General features: G+C 43.0%; 1 protein-coding gene across 7 annotated transcripts in view; it reads right to left on the bottom strand.

The window, feature by feature from the left end:
* Positions 1–26,526, bottom strand: part of SFI1 (SFI1 centrin binding protein) — a 31,999-nt gene extending 5,473 nt beyond the window's left edge. The window contains exons 1-26 of one of the 7 annotated variants that reach the window (XM_056344823.1): positions 26,397–26,526; positions 24,506–24,600; positions 23,934–24,131; positions 20,823–21,002; positions 19,715–19,786; positions 17,377–17,484; positions 16,973–17,067; positions 15,259–15,376; positions 14,885–14,987; positions 13,294–13,450; positions 12,384–12,545; positions 11,871–11,941; positions 10,688–10,780; positions 10,217–10,314; positions 7,540–7,621; positions 6,461–6,639; positions 6,147–6,222; positions 5,276–5,371; positions 4,775–4,851; positions 4,012–4,114; positions 3,414–3,510; positions 2,592–2,752; positions 2,077–2,151; positions 1,727–1,801; positions 1,171–1,347; positions 217–458 (exon numbers count right to left, since the gene is read on the bottom strand). In XM_056344823.1, the coding sequence (XP_056200798.1) occupies positions 217–458; positions 1,171–1,347; positions 1,727–1,801; positions 2,077–2,151; positions 2,592–2,752; positions 3,414–3,510; positions 4,012–4,114; positions 4,775–4,851; positions 5,276–5,371; positions 6,147–6,222; positions 6,461–6,639; positions 7,540–7,621; positions 10,217–10,314; positions 10,688–10,780; positions 11,871–11,941; positions 12,384–12,545; positions 13,294–13,450; positions 14,885–14,987; positions 15,259–15,376; positions 16,973–17,067; positions 17,377–17,484; positions 19,715–19,786; positions 20,823–21,002; positions 23,934–23,953 (2,717 nt within the window). In that variant the 5' untranslated portion in view covers positions 23,954–24,131; positions 24,506–24,600; positions 26,397–26,526. Of the gene's footprint in view, positions 1–216; positions 459–1,170; positions 1,348–1,726; positions 1,802–2,076; positions 2,152–2,591; positions 2,753–3,413; positions 3,511–4,011; positions 4,115–4,774; positions 4,852–5,275; positions 5,372–6,146; positions 6,223–6,460; positions 6,640–7,539; positions 7,622–10,216; positions 10,315–10,687; positions 10,781–11,870; positions 11,942–12,383; positions 12,546–13,293; positions 13,451–14,884; positions 14,988–15,258; positions 15,377–16,972; positions 17,068–17,376; positions 17,485–19,714; positions 19,787–20,822; positions 21,003–23,933; positions 24,132–24,505; positions 24,841–26,396 lie in introns of those variants that run through there. The other 6 variants (XM_056344818.1, XM_056344824.1, XM_056344846.1 and 3 more) reach the window with 6 other exon arrangements.
* Between the last annotated feature and the right edge of the window lie 17 nt (positions 26,527–26,543).

Here is a 26,543-nt window from a genome sequence, read left to right as displayed (position 1 = left end):
TCATGTCTAACTCTGCAATGCCAGCCGTGTGATGCAGGGTCAGAGAAAGAGTTAGGGAAACTGCATGGGACTAACAGCCAGTGCAAAAACTTGGAAATACAAAAATGAGAGACAGATAGACTACATATATACCGAGCAAGACAGACAGACAACATACATGCAAAACTACATATATGCACTAGAGAAATGCTGGAGGGACTAGAACTTCAAACTCACAGATCACTAAGAACAGAGTCCCCACCAGCAGGGTGAAACGGTAGATGACTACATTTTGAAGTCCACGGCTCTTCCTCTGCTGAATGCCCTCTTGCCCCAGGGCTAACATCAGGTGTTTTAAACACCCCTCGCTTCTTCAGAGATGGCAGAAAAGAACAAGGCTTATTTAACTTCTTGGAGAGAGCCTTCTGTTTCCACAGCATGGCACAACGACACACTGACTGGTGAAGGTTGTAGGCTGCCTGCCAACACGAACAACAGTAGAGCATTTGATGGCTGAGAATAGGAAGTAACACCATGCCACCCAGGGAGAACACCGCAGAAAGGAACTGAGATTTCCGATGACCTCACACCCATACCAGCTCTCTAAGCAGGTTCACTGCAGTAACGTTTGGGCAAGGAGAATTAACTGGGTACTTCTGCAATGAGGTGGGCTGCACATTAGCAAACAGAACAACTAGTGTCTTGAAAACCTGGAAAAGAGCTGGGAAAGCTGCCCAGGAGCAGGAAGAGAGCAATCAATACAGGCATCCCTATCTTCCTTTCCACACACAGGGCTGGGCTGATACTCAGAGGCAGAAGTGACACAACCCACATTTGAAGGTTTAAGTGGTGCTAAAGCTAAGACAGGATTAGATGCAGCCTCTGAGGCTTCATTCTAGCACAGAATTTAGAGACCAGACCTTAGCCATACACAAAGGTTCCATCCAGCAACATTGCCTATGGTAGGAACTGGCCAGTTTTGAAACAGCTTAATTAAGAAAGGTTCACAATTAGCAACACAAGCCTGAAGTGCTCTAGTCTCTGCTGAATGAAAGGACAGGCAAAAGCGTATGTCAGATCCAAACAAGAACCAAGATGTCAGCCTCCCAGATACATACATACACACACACACAGAGTAGATCAGAGCAGACCAGTCCTAGATATATCTGAGCAATCACTTGTCTCCGTCACCTTCAGCTGGTGCTGGCCTTGGAGTTGTGCCTGCAACTGTTTCACGCTAGTGGTATATCTCAAGACCCGGGTTACACCTTCTCTCAGAAGCGCAGTGTGGTGAGCTCCTGTGGGTTTCTCAGTGCGATCTTCCTTCTGCTGTTGCTCCTTAGCAAATCTGAGCCAAGCACCAAACACCTACAACATGAACAACAGATAGCTGTGAGTGTTACAGACAGGTTCCGGGCCAGGGACTCCCCCTGCAGACAGGAACACCTTCCCTTCCACTGGACAGTAACAGGCAGAGCTACAGCAACAGGAGGGCACTATCGCAAGGACAAAAGGACAGGGATTTAAGTCAGCTGAGGCTGGATGGGGAAAAACAAGCGCAAATTTTTTAATCGGATAAGAGGATTTAGGGACAATTTTCCAGCGTCCTAAAATAACACATAGCACCCCAAAGATGAAAGGAAACAGATATTCAATGTGCACTCTTGCCGACTGCAGTCAAATCAGCAGTCAAGATCTGCACATGTGCAAATGTACTTGCCTGCCCCCAGCTCCCACAGATCCTTACCTTTCTCTGCAATGAAAGGGACCAGTGCCACAATGCTTGCACTGTCTTCTGCTCTTCCCATCGCTGCTGCAACAGCTATCAGGGGAAAAAAATTGCACAGCAGCTAGGTCAGGAGTTTACATATCCCGTACCAGAAACACTAGCCAGAGCATCAACCAGACAGGAACTGCTGGTGGAGCCACAGCAGAACAATCTGCTCAGTTCACCCAGTATATATATGGCAAGGTGTCTCTTGTGCTAGTGGAACCAAAAATCCAGAAAACGTTTAAATACATCTTTTTGGTCCTCATGTGTAAATGGAATATGAAGAAGAAGGGATAAGGACACCTACCCAGGGAACAATTCATTACCTGTGTCTTCCAGCAAGAAAAGGAAGCAGAGCAAAGTCTGCGAGTCATTAGCTGATCTCCCTGTCTCTGTAGTAGCTGTAAGGGAATAAAACAGCGAGCTACTTGCAGACAAATCCCACTTCTCTAAGCCAAATGCTACTACAGAAGAACAGGTTCCAAACAGCCTTTGCCACCCTCCCTTTTCTCTACTGAGGCCATCCTCAGTATCTTAAGTGCCCTAAAGTGTAACGCCATTTGCAATTATCTACAAGCCCACCAAGGATCTCATTATCAGTAAGTGATCCCACACATAGCAAGCCCAGCTTGTCCTGTCTCATTAAGTCAGTTAGTTGTACCAAATCTTCTTCAGGCAAGACACAGGCATGTTCCTTCCTCCCCAACGCACAAGGCTGTCATGCTCCTCCTCAGCCACGACTACCATTCCCTTCACCAGGCGACATGACCTGCTCCTCCACACTGGAACTTGTAACTTCCCAGCCTGGGTCACTAGCTGGGAGGCTGCTGATCCTTCTCACCATTTTCTCAAGACACTGCTGCTGATATTTCTTCCATTCCGCCAGGTACTTGCGGAGCAGGTGCTGCTTGTGGTGCTGTACTGCCCTGTGCTGCTGTGCCCTCAGCATCAGAGACTCCCTAGTTAATTCCTTCCAGTGAAGAAACAGGGTCTGTAAACGCACTGTTAGAAGATAAATTAACTACTGTTGCAGAAGGAGACTTAATCTCAGAGAGTATCAAGTGATCAGCTGCCCTTTCAGACTGTTTCAGTTGTCAATACTCAGCACTGAGAGTACTCAGCACTAGGAAGGATTGTGAAACACTGCAGGTAATGGACAGTGAGCAGTGACTTGCAAGTCTTCCCTGCAGCCACTGACACTCTTTAATCTTCAGGGAATCATTTGCCCTCTGTGCTTCACAGTTCTCATGTCAAGAACGTGGCAGGTACCATGAAAATGCTTCTAGTGTTTGAGGGCCTTTCTGTATTAATTACTAGAGAAAGGCTGAAGCAGTAACTGATGATTACTTGCACTGCCCTCGAAATAGAGACGGCTGAGCTTCTCACAATTAGTAATGGATAATTTCTTTCAGAAAGGGAGCGTTACAGTCTCTTACACAGAAAAGGAACCAACAGAGCAGCTAAAGTCAAACAAGCAGCCTTCAACAGATCACTGAGTACCCAACTCATTCCCCGTTCTAGGGGGACGTCCTTTGTAGGCTTAATAAACCATCCAGTCAGATGTGCAGATGACACAAAAGACTGCCCTACTAAGCCACGTCTTTCTAAGGGTTGTGCACAGATAACTAAGTCTTTTGAGAGTTTAGTATCTTCAACCGCTCACCTATATCCAAATGTTTTCTAGCCTCCATCACAGCTATCGCCTTCTGCTTACGGCAACACGCTTGTAGCAAGGCAGCATATCTCCACTGTAGCAACACCTAAAGATACAACGCAAACAAGAGACAGAAGACTGACACTGCAATGTTCTTTGGTAGGGGAAGCAACACACTGCACGTTGCTGGCACCGTAGCCATTTCCATCTCATTTTGCACATAAGGCTCAGCAAGACAGTGCACATTTCCTACAAATGAAATAAATCAGTATTTCAAAAGGTCGCCCTGGCATTCTTCAAAGCATTCTTCTTTTCCATCCATCTGCCTGCTCCCCTCCAGGTAATACTACAATGCTGTATCATACTACTGGTTTTCCCTTCCTTCTAGGAAATGGGGAGAAAGAAAGGAAAAGAAAAAAACCACAAACGAACTCAGAGACAAGTTTCAGAGACACCTGTAGGAGGAGTAAAATGGCAGTCCAACTTTTGAGACCTTTCTTAATAGTGGCTCTTAGATTAAGCTTTCGGTCCTTCTAATTGCATTACCTAACCCTTGCCTGAACCAGCATTTGTACTTAGACCTTGGGATCTGCTACACAGAGCCTACCTTGGACAGGATTGCTCTCCTGTAGTGCTCATCTGCCAGAGTAGTTGCCTTAGCTTCACATATGAGAGCAAGAGCATTTTCTCTCCATGTACACAGAAGCTGTCTGAAGGCAAAATATATAAAAAATTAAAAAACAAACAGAAGCCACGAAGAATGATTCTTACACAGTCATTTGGTACCTTCCCACTCACAGGAGAACCAAAACCAGCTGCCTTTATAAAGTCAATCTTGCAAATCAACTTCTGCCCCTTCAGGTCTCTGCTGAAGAGAAGGCAGTACAAACCAGAACACACCCTCGAATCCAGCTTCCTAAGCTGAGTCAGTCAGGCTCTGCAAGTGCCTCCAGTTGTACAGCATTAGAACAAATGAGGTAGTTAAAAGCAACTACAATCAATACAAAGTGATATTATCTTTAATCGCTCTCCTCATTGTAATGCAAGACAGCCTCTGTATCTTCCAGGCTGTTTTAATTTTAATATCACAGCAGTCAGAATCCATGCACTGCATGGAATGGTACAGTTTGCTGTCTGCTTATTCTGTCATGGGACTACACAGAGATTAAAAAAAAAGTTAAAGCAAAACAGATGGCAATCTAGAAAGGCTGACTTCTTAGCTAGATGACCTGCACAGAAACAGCAATGCATGGCACAGTCAATTCCCAGCACTAAACACTCAAAAATTTACAAAGATGGCAGTGAAAGAGAGTGCTGGACTGCAATGCAGTCACTTCTCTCTCGTGCTGCACAACGAAACGTAGGCTTACCGCAGCAGTAGTCTGGTGTGCTGTTTCTCCTTTTCAGCTACCTGGTATAGAATGCACTGTACATTATGTTGGTAACTCTGCAAGAAAAGCAGCGAGAAGTAAAATTTCCCTCAACTGCCAGCATCTTGGAGGAGAGAGGACATTTGGAAACTCTTAGCAGCAGCGTAGGAGAGTAGTAGCAGCAGTAAAGTAGAAGAGGATAAAAAAAAAAATGAGGTTACAGCCACTAAAATTGAATGCTGCTTTTCTGAGATGAACAGTCATTACACACTAGATCATGCTAGCTATTATATACACCCTTCACCAACGCCACAAGATTACATTGGTTCTTCTGCTCTAAAAAGCAATGCTAAAGCTTACACAACCATATCTACAATAGCCTCCATTCTACCTTGGTGTGTAAGTGCCCAGAGTGCAACAGCACGGCAGCCCTTCAGTTCTCACTCAAACACTTAAGCACACACAGACAAGTCCCTCGAAGAAAAGGACATTCCCTCCTACCTTCCAGGCTCTCAAGGTCTTGCCCAGTAATGTGTGCTGATAGTGCGTGTCTGCTTGCACCAGCTTCCTCCATTTCTCACGCTGATGTCCCATGTACTATAAAGGGTGGGCAGGGTGGGAGGGGGGTTAGATATGTACACGTGATGGAGGGAAAACAAGCAACAGCAGAGAGCAGAGGAAAAAGGACTGTTCCCAGTCTCTGGGAAAACTTCAGCCCTTTACCTTCCTGTAATAAGTTTTCACTCAAACTGGTGCTGCGCCCTGCTATTCCTGCAAAAGGCCTTGTTGAAGCTTTTTCCCCTGCCCTTTCTAAGAATCCTCTTGAGGACTCATGCAATTCACTCAAGTTAACAGCTCTGGACCAACATACTAGCATCAACTCTAAAATTTTTCACAGATTCTCAAGACACGCTGCAGGGCACATTTGGTACCTCACATCATGGTAAGGAAAAGGCTCAGCATAAAAGTGAAGTGCCATCTGATAGCGCCTGCTATGACCTGTACGTGACTACAGGCCCTGCACCATGGCCTTGCTGCAAACTCCTAACTTCAGTGAAGTTTTGAGAAGGTCATACACAGGACTGCTGAGGGACAACTGAATCACACTAACTCTGGTTACATTCTCAGGTAAACCTCCTCAACTGTAGTCCCATTCCTACTATACCTAGACAACTGAAATCAAGTCCAAGAACTCCCTCTCCTCCCTACACAATGCCTGTTCCACCCACACTGAACTGATTTTATCCACCTGGAAGAGAGCTTAGGAATGATTAGTGTTTAAAATAAACAATTTAATTTCTAGCCATATGGGCACAAGCAATCTGAACATAACAAAAAGGATTCAAGCTCTTTCCCATCTGTTAAATCTCACCTCCCTCCATTTGTTCCAAGTCTGCTGCAGACATTTTGAATCGTGAAATCTTAAGGCTTGCACCTCCTTGAGCCTCCTATAAGAAAAATAATTTAATTATCTCTTCTATAATGAATCCACATTACTGAACCCCTCTAGCACAGACCTGACTTCACACTTGCTACTTCCAGTAAGTCATTTACCGAAAGACAACCTAGTAGATTCCAAAGCACAATTAGGGAGTCAGAATCACTGTGAATTAAATCCTGCTTTGACAAAAGTAGGTCACCACAGGGCCAATCCAAATAATTCTCCCTTCTAAAAAAACTTCTTACTCTGTTTTTCTCTCCTGAGTATTTTGCTTCCACAGACAGAAAGCCTTTAGCTGCAGCAAGCTACTGTAGTAATCTCTTGCACAAACCAAGCCCTCTTGCTCCTCCAAACGTGCAGTGGTTCTTCTACGCCAGAAGCACCAGAAGCAACGCAATAGCTGCCTTTCAAAATGAAGCACAGCCTATAATGAAAGAAGGTGGCAATGAATTCATGACAGAGGCCAGTTAAAAACAACAGAAGACAATTCCTTAAAGCTGACATGCACAAAACTGTCCAGTGTTTGTTTTCCTCTTCCCACGTTGAGTAGCAACGGACATGTCAAAACACTTTTGCTGCAAGTTTATGTCAATGTGCTTTACAGATACCTATTCACATGTGGATGGAGAAACTGCTACCAGAAAACAGCAGGCCAAAGAGGGTAAAAATACAAATTGATAAGCAGCATGTGAAAGACTCCCAAGAACCGATAAGCTCCAGAAACCAGTCCTGTTGAACTCACAAGGACTGATAATCTCAGAACACCACGAGTCAACCATATCTGCACAAGGCCATCCACACACGCTACCATCAACTATGAGTTCTGTCACTCAGACCACACAAAAAGCAGCAGTAGATGCTTATATATAAAGACTACAGGATTATATATACATCTTAGGAAATGATCTCTAAAGGGACTTTATAGACACCAACCCAGAATCAATTAGTTTGTCAGTACAACCCTGCGCTTCTTAAATAGGTTCAGGTTGCCTCTTTATTACTGTTATTGTCTCAACCAGGTAACCATGAAACAGAGAGCATGAGAGAGAGCGCGCGCATTTGTGAGTGAGGGAATAAGTGAATGAACTGTGTGAATAGTTATCCTCTGGTAACAGCTCAGTTTTATTTATTAATAAACAGCCTAACTTTAAAAAGGTGAGTAAATATCAGCTGTTATCTGTTTCCCCTGACTTGATCCCCCACCAGGGACAAGGGAATTCACAATACCAAAGTCCATCTCATGCTAGCTCATGTTCACAGGCAGTGACTAAGAAATTATCCCCTCCATTTCCTAAGCAAGGCCAGGTAAAAGAGTTACATTTACCCTCTTCTCTCCCATTCGGTATTCTTGCTGCTTGCAGGTGTTCAGCAACCACATGTCAAATACCTGTCTCATCAACACCCTCCTGCAAGCAACAAGGAAGAATGTCAGCACAGGAAAGAATCCCCTCAGAACAGAGATTGGTTTTATGAATGACAAAAGACCAATCCATCTACAACTCAGTTACTTCACTTTTCATATCATGCAAGCCTTGTTTAGCAATGAGGCAGCTATATGTCCCCACTATTCTCTAGGTTAAAAAACCAAACAATTTGTCCCCTGAAATCTTACCCAGAGTATATGAGACCAGATTAATGAACTTTCTAAAGTTACCAGAACTCCCTGCTTTTATTCAGATAATTTGAAAGATTCGTCTGACTTCTGACCAATTAATTTTATTTATAAACACACACAAAGAAAAAAGTACATAATAACCCTTTATTTCTTCTCCACTGTAAACAGTCCACTCCCTCCTCCCTTGGAAATATTTTGAAAACCCTACTCTACTTTTGTTCTTAAAAACAAAGCAAACATCATGACAGGACCTGAAAAAAAGTTCTAACAACAAATAACAAAGAGCAGCGTGGTGTGATCTCAACACTGGAGATTCTACCAGAGCTTCGTTTATGAACAAGGTCAGGCTGCCCTCATTATCAAAGCTTATTTCTCTCTAGATGAAGATAATACTTTCTAGTTTGCCTCCTCCTCCCCAGGGATGCACAAGAATGCTCAAACAGTATCCCAAATGTGTTATTTATATTTGTGATTGAGCACCATACAACTCTCTCACAGAACGAGCATGCAGTAGAAGCATTCTAGTCCAGAAATCAGAGCTACAGCCTAGCAGAAACAGCACGCAGTTCAGACTACATCAGTTATTTCCAGAACTCAAGTCACGTGGGCACACTAATTACACTGTCAGCAAGCCTCAGCTCTTCTCGAGTCTAGAAAGGCCTAAAAAATATTTGGGATTCTTACCAGGTAATTTTCAGTAGGTAGCTGTTACAGCTCATTACAAGTTTATAGGTTGGTAAAAAACATGAGTTAACTAAGTCTTCCTGGAGGGTACTGGTAGTTGCCAGCAAGAGTGTCTTTGATCTGTAGACACTGACAAATCTCAGCTGATGGCTCTTCCAGCAACTGGGGCACTGACTTGTGAGACAGCACCTACACGCATCAGAGACCAACAGGAAAGCTGAGTTCTGGCAAGCTGCCATGAAAGTTTTACTTAGCTCTGGTTGGCAAGCAGCCCCAGACCTCTGAACCAGGAACACACTTCTTATAATTTGTTCTTTTGTGTTCAGGAAATAGGATTTCGTTTATACCCTTTCTAAAGAGAAAAGATTTCACAGAAAAAACATTCCTGACCCACGAAATCAAGGTATGGCTACAGAACCAACAAGAGCCTTCAAACCATCTGTTCACCCCTTCCCTGGTGAGACAGGCATACGTCACATTGCAGCACTTGCATGCTGCAACTCATCTTCACTACACCTCCTGAGTCACTGAGCCATTTCTCTCTCCTTGTCTCCAGAGGGTAAGCTAATGCACCACAGCTGCACTCTCACACCAGTTGGAAAAACTCTTAATTGCTTGCAGAAATGCAGGTGTCTCATTACTCAGCCTGCCCTCCAACCCTGTTTGTGAATCTCCCAAAAGCAAGCCAATATCCAAGGCAAAACAGATTTTCTGCAGCTTGCTTTCAACTGCAAAGCCAGATGACAGAAAGGTATGCATCTACAACACAGGGTATGACCATTCTCTGCCAACAAAAGATGCAAGGTCCCAAGTCTACCAGGAAAGAAGATTCAACGTTAGGAACCACTTTTTTCTCTCAGCTTACAAAGGAAAAAGTCTCCTAGGAAGGGACTCATTTTAAAAGCCTATTTCCAAACATATCATTTCCCAAGGAAAGCAAATTTTTTTGTTAGTATTCTAATACAGGAAATGGGAAATAGGTTTTAATAGCATCATAAATCACAACTCTACCTGGACAGTCAGCACTCCATCCCTGAATAAGAATACAAGCCCAGGCAAGGTCTTTAAGGCATCTCAAAAAAGACAAATACCCTTTTTTATCTCCTCTCTCAATCAGTATTTCCACCCGTCCACCCCCAATTTCCACAACGAACAAGTACACACTCTTGTAACTCCTGCGCATATCTGTGCCTCCATAATATGCCAGTAAAAGTAGTTAGTAAGATACATCATTACTCTGAGACAAAGGGTACTGGTTGAATTTTAAGAGATGATGAGAACCCACAGCATCCATTTAACAGAAAACCCAAGCACCTCTGAAGAAGAGAGATTCCCAGTAATTCCATACTGCAAACTTCGAGTTAACTCCCAGCAGTTGTAAAGGATTTCTTTTGGTGCAACTGAGGTTGTGAAACGTAACCAGTATCACCATTTTGAGTTCAGGTTCTTTTGTTCTTGTCCGTGCTCGTGCTGCAACCTACTGCTCTTACCAGTATGTAAGCAAGCCTCAGGTAGGCTTAACCGATTTCCCTCTCCCATTTCACAGAGAAGCAGATGCTTTTATATTTTATTTGAGTAATGAACAATTTGCAATTAGCATCAGCACAATAAACCCCCAAAGGTACTACCAGATTTTAAGAGAGAACCAAAAGGCCACAAATCCCACATTTGTATACATTTATATTGATATTTCCGTGCGTACCTATAACGAGCATGAGCCACTGACATTAAGGCTTGCTGCTCTTTTTCCTCCTTCTCTTCCAAACGAGACTTCCAACGATTCCAGAACTTCTGCAGCACCTGAAACAAAACAACAAAGACATGAAAAAATACAGGTATCAAGGCAGGAGAAGAATGTAAAGCAAGAAATTATTAAAAATCCGAATGGAACTGCATGCTGCAATGGTTGCCTCCTGCACTGCTTCATATACCAAACCTGTTTTATAACCTGCTATGAGTTTTTCTGGTAGAAGTCACCATAAACATAGAAAAACAGAAAACTAAAATAACATATCTAAGACTGACCGTTAACTTACACAAGACATTTACTGTGGCTATTAGTATTTAGGAACAAAGCTACTAAATTAACAAAGCATTTTGTAGGTAAAGTGGAAGCCAACAGGAAAGCTCAAGAAAAACTAATGCAAGAACAAAAAAAAAAGGTAAAACTCACAGTAACTTGATGCTGACGGTATGACAGATTTTTTCTCATTTGCTGAAGACGAGTGTTCATGACATTCTGCCAGAGACCCTTAAATCCAAATTTCTGTAACAACAAGAAATGTACACAACTTTCATGCAATCCAAATCAGCAAACACGGCTAAGTTTAGAATTGGCTGCTGCTTACAGACAATTTATGTTTGACACTGCTCTTGCAATAGCAAAGATTTATGAACTTGTCAAAGCCATGCACCAATTCCCTCTCACAAACTGTCACTTCGCCAGCTAAAATAAAATTTCATTCCAATTTCCCAGGCTTTTATCGCGAGACACCTAACTCCTTATTCAGCTATCAACACGACTACCCAAGTCCATTCCCAATCTATCTTCTCCTCCAGTTCAAGGCTTGTAACTTGCTCCTTATCAAAAATAGAAGAGGTTCACTTCCCTTTTAGGTCTCCTCTGCACAAGGTCTACAGTCCCACAATAGCTTGATTCAGGGATAAGAATGGTAAATAGCATATGAGAGCATCCTGCCTTAAAGCGCTCTTATAGTCACTGATGTTTTCAATCTATGATCCAAACAGGTTTATTGCCATTCTTTTGATAATTGGTATTGATCCACACTTGAAAATAATCTGTCTGAAAAAGCTGGAGCCTTGCTTGTGCCCACCTTTCAGACAGCCTTCAAGGATTTCTGTTTGATTTTGAGGGGTTTGGGGTTTTCTTTTGGAAGGGGTGTGTGTCTTGGGTTTTCTGGGGGCTGAGGAGTGGGGTGTTGGGTTTTTATTTTTTTTAAAAAGAGTAACTTAATTGCCCACATATGCAACAAGCTGTCTCTGGACTCATGTGAAAATAAATATATATGCATTACTACAGAGGGAAAAAAAAAATACCAGGGAAAATGAAAGGGGAAAATGCAACCTCATGGTGAAATGGCCAGGGAACACGGTAGCCCAATACCATCGAGATTAATCTGGTAGTTCACCAGTTCCCCCATTTGGATTCAACTGGCAGATTCCAGCACAGGTGGAATTTAAAAACTTGATGCTCAATCCAAACTCACCACAGCAGAAAATGATGCATCCCCCACTTCATACCCACACCCCACCGTTACTATGAGGCACACTGCCAGTCAGAAGTATTTGAATGCTCTCCACAGCCTCTTCCACCTGATGTGTAATAGTGCTCTTACCAACAGATGACACTTGTAGTGTTTTTCAGCCAGCTCACACCGTTGAGTCTCTTCCACACACAGCACAACATCTATCAATGAGTTAAAGTATCTTTTGCACAGAAACATCCCTCCCGATATATGAACAACTTGGTCCCACAGAGGGGCACTAGATCTCCATCTAAATTTGCTTCAATATTTGAATTTCCAGCACTGTTACCTGCACAAGCCTTGATTACATTTAAGTTTTTAGATTTTGCTGGCTTATCACAACATTTCTGATACGCTGCTAAATAAGGAATTCCTTCCCAACCTTAAATTATCTTCTGCAGGCTCTTAGCTGTCAACAGGCTAGCATCCATAATTGCAACAGCTTTATTAATTGTTAGTATGGCCTTACATAGGCCTTTCTAATGATAAGATGTTTGTTGTCACCCACACCACTGCACAACATTCCTGCTTATTAATCAGGTCTTTCCCCTGCAGGAACACTTCTAACCTGTCCCTGCCAGGGACTAAACACAGACTGGATACAATGCTTCCAGTGTGCAAAGACTCTCCGTAAGGCAATCCTTGCTGCTAGCTTTTCCATGTCCTTTCGGTGTGCACGCAGTCTTCTCCTGCATTCCCATGACAGCCGCCAATCAGAGAAATACTGCCAGACTATCCTGCTTCGGTAATGCTCTTGGGCCAGCGCTAGGAAACAAACACACAAATTACTCACAATTTGTTCTGTTCTGGGCTCATTTATATCAGATGAGGCCATGACATTTAAGCCACTGGATGTGAAGTGACAGAAACTTTAACACTGAAAAATGGTAGTAGGAATTCACAGTAATGCTCAGCTATGGCCTATATTCTTCCTACTGATCACAAAGGCAGTTTTAAAGCAGTAACATACTGTACAGACTTAAAGGGAAGTTAAGACACTGTGTCACTCGTTCAACATACGCAAGCTTGCTAACATTTCAGCATATTCCTATTACCAGTTCCCAGATATCCAAGATGGATTCTTTTCCACTACCACTGATCAACAGGCAATTCACACAAATGTCTGAACTCATTCTAGTAACTCCAAGGGAAGAAACAAAAGAACTCGTGTAATAATCTTCACCATCCGGTGAGTTGTGATTTGTCTGACTATGAAGAAAATCCACACACAGATTGACTGATAATAGTCCTGAATACATTCTTCTCACAGATACCTCAGTCAGAATATAATATGCAACATGCAAGTTTTCATTGATGGAACTATATTTTCTTTTGAATCATACGTAAGGCAGGTCATCTTCCCTTAGCTAGCCAGGCTTGTAACAGTGTACAGGCCAAGCTGCATCTCTTCATATGTGACCAAGTAGAAACACTGCAGCATCTCCTAGAATAGAAATTTAAAAAAATCACTGTGCCCTAAGGGGTTGAGCCCTGTTCTCCCATTTTCACTCACCATTCTGAAGTTTCTTTGCTCTGTGGAAGTTTAAGTATCCCAGCCATGCTTCCATGCATCTCTTCAGTTCACAGTGCTGACGGTGAGTTACTGCCCTAGTCTCCTTCTGCTTGTCACGCTGGCTGTATAAATACAGCTCTCGCCACTGCAACCAAGCCTGACAGAACAAATGATGAGGGAGGTCAGTAAAGAGGAAAAAAACCAGACAAGATTAGGGAAACAGGACAAAGAAGAGAAGAGGAAGAACACACAGGCAATAAGAAATTCCACATGAGATCTGAAAGTGAAAGCCATGAGCAAAGAGGTTCCTCCTCACAAGGGGGAAAAAATACCAACTGACGAAACCAAACAAATGCCAAAGGAATGTCAGCATAGGAAAGGTGAAAGACAAATAATGCTGATATCAAATGTCCTTTTTCCTTTTTTTTTTTGATACTTTCGCACTTTTTCCATTACAAGGCCAAAATAATACTTTTTGAACAAGAAGCCTTCTTTCAGACAGAGTATCTTCATACAAAAGAGAATCACATCTTGAGATGATTAAAAATTCCCAAATCACGAGTTAGCTCGTTGGTAGAACACTGGCCTCAAACAGGCAGTGTTGCCATCTTACAGCACAAGCTAAATTAAATGCCATCACCTGTTTTAACAAAATGGACAAAAAGCTACAGTTCCACCGAATGTTTTCACTTCAGCTAAGATGAACAATTTACCAAAGGAGCTGACAACCTCTCAACAATATGAAATGCTGGATTGTAGTTTCTTACCCCAAAATGGAGTTAAACACACTCACAGAAATTCATTAGGACATAAGAAATGTTGTCTTACAAAGAGGCACAGTGCTATCAAACAGCTGACCAGTGCTATCTTGTCTCCTAACAGGACAGTGGATTGGGCCTCTGTGGAGTTCAGCATTCTAGAGAGCTGGATACAACTACCCTTCATGCCCTGCTCAAAATACCACAGCTGCAAACTCACACACCTGTTTTCTTTTACCTCTTATTTACCCATGGTGAGTTTCTCTGGCAGAGAGCACTCTGTTACTTTCACTATCATCAGGCATTCTATAAGACAGTAATAATTCCTTTGGACAGTCTGCTTCCTAGCAAAAGTTAAGACATGGATCCAGTTTGCTTTGCCTAGATTTCTTGTAAATGTTTCCTGTAAAACAACTGTTTTGACCTTTTCCATAGAATCACAGAATATGTCAAGTTGGAAGGCACCCCTGAGAGATCAGACTCCCTGCTTGTCACAGGACTACTTAAAACTAAATTATATGACTAACAGCGTTGTGCAGACACTCCTTGAACTCTGACAGGCTTGGTGCCGTGACCACTTCCATGGGGTGCCTGTTCCAGTGATCAACCACCCTCTCAGCAGTGAAGAACCTTTTCCTGATGTCCAACCTGATCTTCCCCTAATGTAGCTTCATTCCATTTTCTCATGTCCTAATACATTCTTCCATCCTAAGTACTGCAATTTGTGAAGCAAATGAGCGTAAGACCTATTTTTTATTAATCTGCCACCTTAGTCACATGTGCATGTAACTTAAACATTAGAAATATTAGTAGCTGAAGCTCCTGGGACTTACTCGAAATTGCAGACTCTGGGCCCAATGCTGCAGAGCCAAAATATTCATTTTATGCCCAGTGCATTTCTGGTAGTGCCGTCTTCTCCACACTGCCCACGATATGCTGCCAAAACAATGTTACAGACATGTTCAAACACAGTTTCCATAGTCTGATGGCCTAAGAAAACACCCTCCTCTCACTGGAAAAAGGTATTAAAAACAATCTTTTAAGCCCATGTCTATGGGCATACCAGAGGAATTCAGACACACATACACACGTCAGAAAGGAAAAAAAAAAAAAAAAAAAAAGAACATGGGACAAAGATAACAGAATGCCGCTAAAAACCATGAGCTTAGGGTCAGTGCCTCTGTGCCTGTTTCCACTCCATTCTTACCGCAAGCAGCTTCTTTCCCTGAATGCCAGCGCCACAGACTGCATCCCATGTTTTGTCCTTTGAACACCAACATAGACCAGCCAGTGTTGCCAGGTCCTGAGCAACTTTTGCTTCTTTGCTGTGCACAACAAAAAAAATTACAGCATCTTAACTTCACGCAAGAACCTGGCATTTTTTAACCACTCAGTACCACCACCTGTCCCCCACCTCCAGTCCCCTCAACCCGCAGTGACACCTCGTGGGAAACCCTGAAACAACAGCCGCCACAGCTGCAGCCGCGACCATCCACCCTGGCTGAGGGTGTCACACTGACAAGAATCTGAAACGCTGACAGCATCATGCCACTTGTTCAGACCAGCGTGAATTATCAGACAATGGCATTGCTTTGTCTTCAGTGCTTACAGGGTATATCACTCTGTAACAATATCCAGCGTAACCACCTTATTGGGTAAGAATTACAGGATTTTCTTTCATTCCGTTTAAAAACCCCAAAAGTTCATGAGGTTCAGCAGCAGCTTTTCAAGAGTTATTCTCTATTAAAAGCAGAGAAATCAACCAGAAACAAGTCAAGTTTATTTAGCAGGCTGGTCATGCAGCTAAAAGCAGAAGTGGTGTCACAAATTCCAGTTTACCACTTTATGCAGTGCACTGCACTTTCTCCTCACAACAGTCTGGCTTGTCAGAACTGACACTATTGAAGCAAAGTTATTAGAAAAAACATCATCAATTTTATGCTGCTCCACACTTCCACTAAAATAAAACCTTTTTCTTTTAAACACAAATTTCCTTGTGAACTGGTGAATCAAGTATTAACCCACCTTAAAACAGGTCACTTTTCTATTTTTTTGCCTAAGTAACACACAGCTGCTTCTCTTAAGTATTCTGGCCTCACTCAGTAAGAAAGGAAACCTAGACAGCCTATCCATTTGTTTCCAAAGGTGCCAGTCTATGTAATATTCTGAGGCTACGTTCATATAAAAAAAAGAGAGAGTTAACTTATTTTGCAAATCAGCACAGAACAAAACCACGCTATCATCTTTAAAAGAGGGGTCATCCTCCCCTTCTGGGAAACACTCCCTGAAACCAAAGGAAGTTGGAACCAATACAGGCAACTTCATCAGGAGGACAAATCCATTGCAGAACAAAAATTAAGACAATATACACAACAAGACAAAGTACACTTCGAAAGCTTGGGCTTCTTTTCAGTTGCAAGACACAAGATGGAAGGAATAGTGAATACAAATAAAATATGTGCAGTTAATACCACAATAAATCATTATCTCATTTTAACAGCCATAGTTGGTAAAGAATTCCAATAACATATTCTATCAAAAAAAAAAATATATTTGAACACATATTGTGATAAAGTAAAAAAAAAACGAAACAGATCAACCAACACATCAAACAAACCACCACCCCCAACCAAACCACCCCTTCAAAAACAAACACCACAATCCAGAGCAGATGGAGAGGCCCTTAAGCTTATTCACTGGGATCCCTAAATAACTATATAGCTACACAGTAGTGCATCAAACGGAAAACCCCTGCCAGCTTTAGACAGACAACCATCTGTACCTAAAAGCATGACACTTCTGTAGGGTGGGGGAGAGGTCAACGTGCAAATATGTACAAAGGACAGAGATTCTGTGCAAATATTTCCCATGGAAACTCCCATCTCAATATAAGCCCAAATAAAAGTAGTTACTTCACTTACCATGAGACTCTGCAACACAGTATTTGCTCCTCTTTCCTTGTTGCCGGCACACATAGGCTCTCCAAGCCTTGAATATCAAATTATACAGTAAATGCCTGAAAAATTAAGAAAGGTGCCATTCAGTAAAATAGCTACCAAGGCCTAGAGGTAGGATTCTTTCAAGTTCAGTTCCACTCTAAAGATATGTTGGATAAAAAATTTTTTACTTCATCCTAAGACAACAGCAAGCAAATATTAAAAAAAAGGGGGAAGAAAAATATGAAAATAAGCGATGAAGACATTGCTCTTGGCCTAGAGGTCCTGTTGATATTACTTGCTTACTGGTATTAAGAACTCCTTCAGAACCTAAAGAAAATTTCTCATACTTTTATATACGCACAATAATAGGAAGTAATTTCACAAACCTGTAATGGCTGTCTGCCCTGAGGCTGAGCTTCCTTTCCCTGCAAACAGTCCACCACTCCTTCCACTCTCCAAAAGTTTTTTGAAGAATCTTCTGGTCATACAAGCATCTAAACAGTCAAAAGATTTGGACATGCGAGACTTCATACAGGTTAGGTTTCCAGGTGGACCACAAATCAGTTTTAATGAAGATTATGCTACCTCTTTTCCAGTCTTGTCTGATTAGCCTAACAGCATCTAATTGCATTTAAAAACCACTAACCAACTATGATGCTTTATTCCAAGACTCCGTGAAGTATGACAAGAAGCAATCACCTTACTGACTATAAACACTTCACATAATGTCAAGGAAGGAAAGACAGATGTTGTTAACGGACTTGCCAAATCCCAAAGTGACAGCTGACTTTAAACCTATGAATAACTCACATCTTTCATCCTCAGTTCTGTGTTTTACTCAAACAGCACAGCTGATAATGATACATGTATTTTCCTTGCTAATTTTTTCTTTGTTATTTTAACAGAAAATGTTTTCTGTATAGAAAAAATACAAAAGCTACTTCAGATTTTATAATGCTTTGATATTTCCATTGTGTTCTTAGAAACAGCATGCTGATTTGAAGTCATGCCAGATTTAAAATCTTCCCAAAGAACACTTAAATAGGCTTAAGAACTCCTTCAGCTAGTTGTACATCATCTACACTAATAACAAAGCTGTTCATCTGCTCATGTACCTTCTCCATCCAATGGATGCTAAGCCATGCACAAAATAGATTCACAAATCACGTATGACCTTCAAATTCTTTAACCTCAGTAGAACAGTCTCTGCTTTTACACTCATATTTAATTATCACATACCTGACCAGGTAATAAGTGATGCCACTTTTCAACTGAATTGTGAAGAACTAAAATTTCAAATATAGGAAGGTCTACATGAGGGAATTGGGCTTTTGATCTCCTAATTAAAAAGGATGGTCATAATCTATTATTTCAAGCAAATAACTTTTCTTTTCCATTTTAAAATATTCTCTCAAACATTTTTCCATGTGTTCAAGATGACCTGGGTAGCAGCCTAAGAACCAGAAACATCAGCTAGAGTACGAATACTTTCAAAAAATTTCTCATCTCTTTGTGTTTGTGAAGGACAGAAGGAAAATAGAAGGACCCATGAAAACAAACAAAAAGCACACAAGCCCAGATGCACAACCTTTAATCACAACTATCCCACTAGCTTAATGAAATTGGTCACGTCTAATAACAACAGGATTAGGCCCAGAATCCCTAGAGGTCCCTCAGTGAAACCATATGAATCCTCTCACAAGTGGCAATTCATAGCTACCTACCCCAAGCCAAGTTGCTAAGTCATTCCAAGCACTCACGCAGAAAAGGAAAAAAAAAAAAGAAAAAGAAAAAAGAAATGAACTATACATTTTTTTCTGAATTTGGTGCATTAACAGAACATTGCAAATAAAAGCTACAGAGAACTGGGGACTCTTAAATCTAAAAAGGCAATTATTATGTTCCTTGCTGAATGTATTTCCATTCATGCTCCTAAAAAAAATAAAATAATCATTGTCCTGAATTTACACACAGCCAAAGTAATACAAATTCAGTATATGGGACAGCAAGAACAGTAAGGTTCACATGACAACTTCCATTTACCAACTAAGGCAGACAGTCAGAATATATTTGATACAGTACAATGAAACTGGATAACCACGGTCCTGATCTTATTCTGACTGTAACAAAGGCAGGTCTTCCCACTGGGAACTGCTTCAGTTCCCATGGGTGTGGTCAAACAAAAAACAACATGCAAATTAAAGCAAAACAAGAAAAGGGTATCTAAGTTGGTTTCTCAGTAGCTGACAGAACACTGACAACAGAAACTAATTACCTGCCACAGGTATTTCAAAGTCAGACAGATACAAAGCATATATAGATAAATGTTAAGAACCACAGTGCAAACAGTAAAATAAACTGATTTTCAAGATATACATATATATAAATTCAACAAATTGTTAAATTTAAAGCAGGTATCACAATCATACCCCATCATTTATATGCACATACAGCTCAACTTCAAGGCAACCACAATGCTCATGAATTTAGTGAAAGTTTAACCACGATTATTAAAAACAAACAAAAAGCAGAAGCAAGAAAGGTATTCTAAGGAAACCTTCAAGCAATCTCAAAAGACATCCAAACATTTTCTTGGCTATCAGTGCTCTTTTAGCCCAACGATACAGCACTAAATCATACTAAAAAAAAAAACCAAAAAACCAACAAAAACCCAAACCCCACAACCCACAATACCCCCCCCTTGATTTCTGTCATTTTATCTACCTCGCTCTGGAAGGGAGAATTTGTCCAAATGTCTTTTTTGCCCACAGACAGAAGAATTTCCTTGCTAGATATCTGGAATATAAGGAAAGGTTAGTTGCCTTTGTATTCTTCCTCTGTTAATCCCCAGGCAGCAGTAAAAACAGGAACATCTATGCCAGTGTAATGAAACTACGGATCTGGTTTTCAGAGATCAATGCATATAAGAAATATTTACACCATGAAAGTAGCACCTTTAAGAGGACTATTCAGCAAGCATAAAGAGAGGCTCAAGCATCACTGCAAGACTTGAACTGCAAACCAAGGCAGCTAAAATGTCTTCCAGGCAGCCCACTTACACCCTGTGATGTGTGTAATGAGCAGGCTGGTGATTAACTGGGGAGCCTTTTTGTGATTTCGAAGCAGTAACATCACTCCCCCTGAAGTCAACCAGCTGAGTCAGACTTGCTTCCAGACTACTTGAGCCAATTTAATGTTTACCCTGCCTGAAACCAGCAGATCTTCCTTCTGCTTACCTCCCTCCACAGCAACTCTGCTTTTCAGCAAGCTTTTCCTAGTACCAGTTCAACTCGGATTGTGATACAAACACCCTTCCCCCCCCCCCTTTTTTTTTTCTAAAGGATTTAAGAGTTAATTGCCACACAGAAGGCCCCACTAAGCACCAAAGACATCATAAGGTAATTAAAACACATTTGAACAGGGCCTCCATCTTCCAGCAAGTCTGAGTTGCTAGATCAGCTCCCCTTGTTCAACAAATATTAAGCTTTTAATCTCTGAACAATTATCATCCCATCTTTCTCAAGATTCCCTTCAACAAACTGAAGTAAAGAAACACAAGAGGAGGGCAAGACTAAATCATTATACCTGGAAGCCCCCACCAAAACACACTGTGAAATAGCCATTCTTTAATTCTACATTAGAAAATCAAAGATGTAGGAAATCTGACTGTGCCAATGCATGTCTTCAAGTTACCCTAAGACATCTTCAGAACTGTCTGGCATGCCTGTGAATAAAACCCTTTGTCTTAGACTGCACTTGCACTACTAAAACCAGATTTCTTTCAGTCTGATCCCCCTACTCCATCCAGTGAAAACTGTTTGGTACTTATCACCTGATTTGGAATTCTTTTAACCTTTTTCTTTGATGCCAGGTGTACGCAACTTGATCCAGATTCTCATGACCTCTGTCCTGAAATTGATGTCTGTCAGGCTGGGGAGCAAGACATTGCCCACTTGCTTCCACTGGATGCCTAAGTAGTTGTTGGATTTCATGCACCTTCAGAGATTTTGAACTTAAAAGGAAAGAAGAAATGTTTTGTGTAAAACTACATGAACTGCAAAGAAGTGGCATTACTTCAATAAATTCATCTATAACAAAGGTATACATTCACATACAGAAGTTAACAGGTACAAAATGTTAACACACGTTTATTGACTCTTTATCAGGCATTTTTCACTACCTGGAATTCTAAAATCGTTTCCCCAAGACAAGCATGAAGACACATTTCAGTGCAATCATGTCACAGGCAATTCCCTTCTCCTCTGAAGCTGAAATGAAAAAGCACTAAAACACATTTGTGCGTCCCCTCCCGTGTGTGTCCATACAGTGTGCCTTTATGGAAAGGATTTAAACGTGGGTTTCTATCTTTTATTCTCCAACATATCAAGTATTCTGTCTACTGTTGAAAAATTCTCTTGAGGACCAGGGAACTGAAGCAAGAATTTCCCATTTTAACATGAAATGCACTTACGTACACAGTTCTTTTACAAAGAACTCTTTCCTAGTTTTACTCATATTTTAACTAAATGTGTTTCTTTAAAAAAACCTAAAAATCTTTTCCTGATTTTACATACTCATCATTAAAAAGTAAAATTATTTTTCCATCATAGTTTACTTTCACATGTAGATACGATCTGAAAAATAACAAGTATGCTCTTATGAATTTTGGGTATTTTGTCTCAGTAGTTTTCTGAAAACAAGAATGATGAAAAAAAAATATCTAACCAGATAAAACTAGCTGAACCAGTTGTATTAAAGCATCTTTCCCAAAACAAATACTGCCACCAACCTGAAAATTTGCACATTAGAACCACAAATACATTCCTGAACGCCATAATGGGCAACAGAAGAGGATAGTCTGAAGTCTCACCCTAATAATCACCTGAACAGAGCTAGGGAAAACATGGCTGCAGCCAGAAAAAAAATGTTGGTTCCACAAAGTTAATGGAACAATCCATACCATTAGTTTCAGGAGTACAGCTAAATAACTGCTCACAGAACTAACACCAATAAGGGGGGGGGGGGGGGGGGGGGGGCAACCCAACAAAACCAAAACCCACCCACAAAAAAAATCTTTTAGGAAGAAATACTGTATTTTTTGCTTGTTCCACTAAGTTGCAAGGAGCTAAAACAAAGCTGATGAAACAAGACCTATATTCTGTGTGTGAAAGAAATTCTTGTTCTGTAAAATATTATTTGAATTTTTTCTGAAAGAGGTGGGCCCCATCAAGCAGACAAAATAATTCTGTTCACATCAAGATGTACACTTAAGGTAACTGGATGCACTTTTGAAGGAGTTTCAGGCACTTTTAAATTTATGCAAAATAGCTTTCAGCATGAGTTCGCATACATGTCTATTAGGGCCAATTCCTTTTAAAACCATCTAATCTGCTCCAACGGTAAACCTGGTCTGACCATATCCAGTGACAACATAAGGCAAAGTAGTCAAAAAAATCAAGCTTGGGTAGAACATGTAAAAGTTTTGTAGTAAAGTCTAAAGCATGTGAATACTTCATGATTTTCCAACATAAGTAATTTTTAACAGATTATTCCCAAATTCAGAACACTGGATGTGCTCCACATATTTAGTGATGACAGCCCACATCCACAAAAATTCATGGCAAGTAACCACGAAAAATAAGAGTCAAAGAGGGATCATTTCTCCCTTAGTGAAGTCAGGAAATAGAGGCATGGGAAGAGTAAGAGACTTAACACCATGCAATAAATCTGTGGTGGGGCCAACAACTATATCCAAATATCTTACATTTCAGTCTAATACCTCAAGTTCAAGAACATCTTTTTTATACTTGAATGTTATTGTTACAGATTTATTAATGGTTAGAATTAATTAACTTTATTTGATTTTCATTTTAATAGAAATATAGAGAAATAAGAAATATATTTTAATGAAACTAGTAGTTGCACAACAAAAGCTGCTATGAAATCCTCTGTACAGCCCTGTACCAAGGCCAAGAACTGAGTGCAACCGAATGAAACAACTTGTAGTTACCTGCCAAGAAATCGTGAACTTTATTAATTGATATAAAGAAATTGTATGGAATAGGGATAACTTAAGTGTAAATATATTTACTCAAAGAATGTAGGTATAGTAATTAGGTCATGTAACCATAGTTTGAAAGAAATAATTAAATAACTAATGAAAGAAGGAGTCTTTCTCTAACTTTCTCTAACAAGGGGCCTGTTTATAAGTTATCTAGAGGGAGCGACTAAAAGAAACAAGCCGAAGAAACAGATGGTCGACAAGGACATAAATTAGCTCAGACTGATAAGAACACTGCAAACTTACAAGACCATCACATACCAGCCAAAAGGTGAAAAGTACACCATGAGGAAGACCTACGGCCTTCCTCCCAAAGACCCCTGCCCACAATTCTTGGAAGAATTTGCACGAAGGACTGATAAGCAAATTAACATACAAAGTGAGAGTATGTCAATGATTTTCAGGGAATACGATGTTTATGCATGAATACTTAATGAATATGTATGAATAACTTATATATGAGGTGTATGATTTTGAAGCTTGGTGTGCATTGACCATGAGAGGACTCACTCACGCACCCGGCCGTCAATAAAGAAGTGTCTGCTTATCTACATCACATTGGTGTTGGTAAGTTTTTCATTCCGAGATTTCGGTAACATTATGATAATGTAAAACCCCATAAAGTTGTATTTCCTGATGGTTTTAGGGGTAGGGGTGGTGTGTGTGTTTGTTGGGATTTTTTGTTTTCTTTTTAAGAGTACTTCCCTAAAATAATGTTCTGTAATGTTGTTTCCTTAATAATATTCCATAGAGACTGATAAGCCCTCACATAAGAACAACTAAACTTTATTCTGTCTCACAGAATGCCCAAGATACCATAATTTTAAAAAAAACAAATTGCAGCTGAGGTCTTTAACAAGGTAGCATCTTACTATTGCTTACCTGCTTCTGGATTTCTCCATTTTGCTATAGTTCCAAGTCTGTAGCGAACACACGGACTCTCTGCACTGCAATGTTGTATACTAGCTTTGGACAATGCATAAATTGGTTCCTGTTATATGTGATGAATCCATCAAATGGATCTATGCTAAACGCAGTCTGTGTCTTGATAAACAATCACAGGAACTCCACTCAGTCGACCTGCATACAAACAGCATAATGTAATTCTAGATGTTTAATGTGAAAAGCACCTGTCTGCACATGACCTTGCTGACCTGGATGATACCGGGCTAACATAACCTATTGGTAATAAAGTCATAACTGTTTGAATCCTAAGGTGGTAACTATGCCTACCTAAATAAAACTGTGCTAGAAAGATGCCATAAAAAGGAAATTAGTCTAAGTTCCCCTATTTAGAAATAAATTAATAATCAAGATTGACAAAATTGGTACCTAATCAAACTGACTCCTTTTCACCTTTTTTAACTACTAAGCTTCTCTCCCTTCATAAGCACAAGGAAATAAAGCAAGCAATTAATTCCAGCGGTATCTTCTGTATGTACAGAACCTCCCACCTGCCAAAGGTCTCAGGGAGAGGAAGACTCGGGGAAAGCACCTGGAATTACGAGCTGAAGTCTCCTCACAAGTGCGAGATCCAAACCGGACACTCCTGTAAGCAAGGTTTAAAGTGTAAAAAACAAAAAAACCAAGCCAAACTAAACGTACTGCAGTCTGAGTTTCCCTGCACGTAATGCCTTTCAGCAGAGAATTGCAATCTGAACACTCATTGTGCTTGTAGACAAACGCTGCGGGGCCACAGGCTGGTGCTCTGAGGCCCTGCCCTACGGCCTGGGGGCCAGGGCCGCCCCCCCGCCTCACAACGCGGGGTCCGGCCGCCCCGCTGAGGGCGGGAGGGCCCCGCCGCCTCCCGCCCGGCCCGGCCCGGCTGGGCCCCGGCAGACCGCCCGGGGCACCGGCCCTCGGGGCGGCCCCACAGCGCCTGACCGGCGCCGGAGAACAGCAGCAGGACCCCGGGAACTCTGCCCACCCCACCTCAGACGACGCCACCCCCCCAGCTGAGGCCGCGGCTCTCAGCGAGGCCCGCTCGCCGCCCGCCCGCCAAGCCCCGCCCACCGCCACCAAGAGGGCCAGGCGCGCTGCCCGCCCCCCTCGGCGTCGCCGCCACAGCGTCCCCCTGCGGCTCGGAGGGCTGCGGCGCGGCGGGAGCGCTGCCCGGGCCGGGGCTACGCGGAGCCCGTGCCTGCGGGCTGCCCGCCCGCCGGGACAGATGGGTACCGGCTTCAGGCACAAACGGCCGTCCCGGGCCGCGGGAACGGGGCTGCCTGTGCTCTGGTGCTGAACCGCGTGCGGGGGCAGAGCAACGAGCGCTTTGCCATTGCTGGGCCATCCGGCTCTGCCGCTGTCAGTACCCCGGGACCGGCGTCTGGGAAAACCATGCGCCTTTAGGAGCCAACAAAACTACTTCAGCTCGCAGTAGCGATGCGTGCGGAAGCTACTGCGAGACACACCGCTATGCCGGACCTTTCAGAGACAGTGCCCACAGCACCTGGCAAGGCCACTGGCTGCTACCGAGTCCTGCTGTGTACCTGTCTGAAAAGCCAACCTGCCAGGAGAAACCTCCCAACAGCGACAGTGCTGTCCCACTTACAACACAGCACTTTGTAATTTAAGAAAGGGGAGAAACGTTTCTGTTTTTCTTCTACAGGTAACTAGTTTTTAATGCAGGCAGAGGCTCACTGAAGGGCAGGGCAGGACCACTGCACCCCTGCTCCCAGCAGTGCTACCCCCAGGCCGCCACGGCCTCGGCGGGGACTTTGAGGTGGCAGGGCAGTGGGCACGGTAGGCGAACGCAGCCAGTCGCCCCGCTCTCTAAACAAATCCCTTAAACTGATTTCAAAACCGATGTCTGCTCCTTAAATTTATCAGGTGCCTCGGAGCAAGCGGTTCCACTGGCCACGGTACCGTGCGTCCCGCCAACTTCCATTTTGACACCAGACTGATAAACGGGCGTTTCAAATCACACCAGCCCGAGGGGGCAGCCTGCGAGGGGCACCGGCGTCTCACGCTGGGTGCCCGCTGGCACCTCAGCACGGCTGGCGGCAGCGGAGGCCCCGCCGGACCCCCCGCCGCGGGGCCAGGCCGCACAGGCGGCGACACCCGGGCCTCCCCTCAGCCGGGGAACGGCACCAGGCGGCAGGAGCCCGGCGGGCGCCCTAAGGGCGCTGTCAGCCGCCCGCCATCACCGCCAGGCCCGGCCTGAAGCGCTGAGGGGGCCGCGCTCGCCCCGCCGCTTCCCGCCCTTCTCCCCGCCCGGCCCCGCCGCCCCCCGGTGCCCCGCCGCCGGCACATGGCGCGCACCGCGTCCCGGCGGCCGCCTCCCCCGCAGGGCTGCCCGCCCAGAGTGCCTGCGGGGCCCTCGGGGCACCCCGGCTTGCCCTCACCCACCGCGGCGCTCGCAGCGTGAGGCGACGGTCCGGCGGGCCCGCCCGCCACCGGGGACACACGGCCCGGGGAGGGGGGAGCGCGGCCCCGGCGCCGCTCCCGGTCAGGCGCCGCGCGGGGGAGCCCCGGTGCGCGCGCCCGCCGCCGCGC

Source organism: Falco biarmicus, chromosome 1, assembly GCF_023638135.1.
Source record: "Falco biarmicus isolate bFalBia1 chromosome 1, bFalBia1.pri, whole genome shotgun sequence".
NCBI classification, from domain to species: Eukaryota; Metazoa; Chordata; class Aves; order Falconiformes; family Falconidae; genus Falco; species Falco biarmicus.
This window is presented reverse-complemented; position numbering and strand designations above follow the sequence as displayed.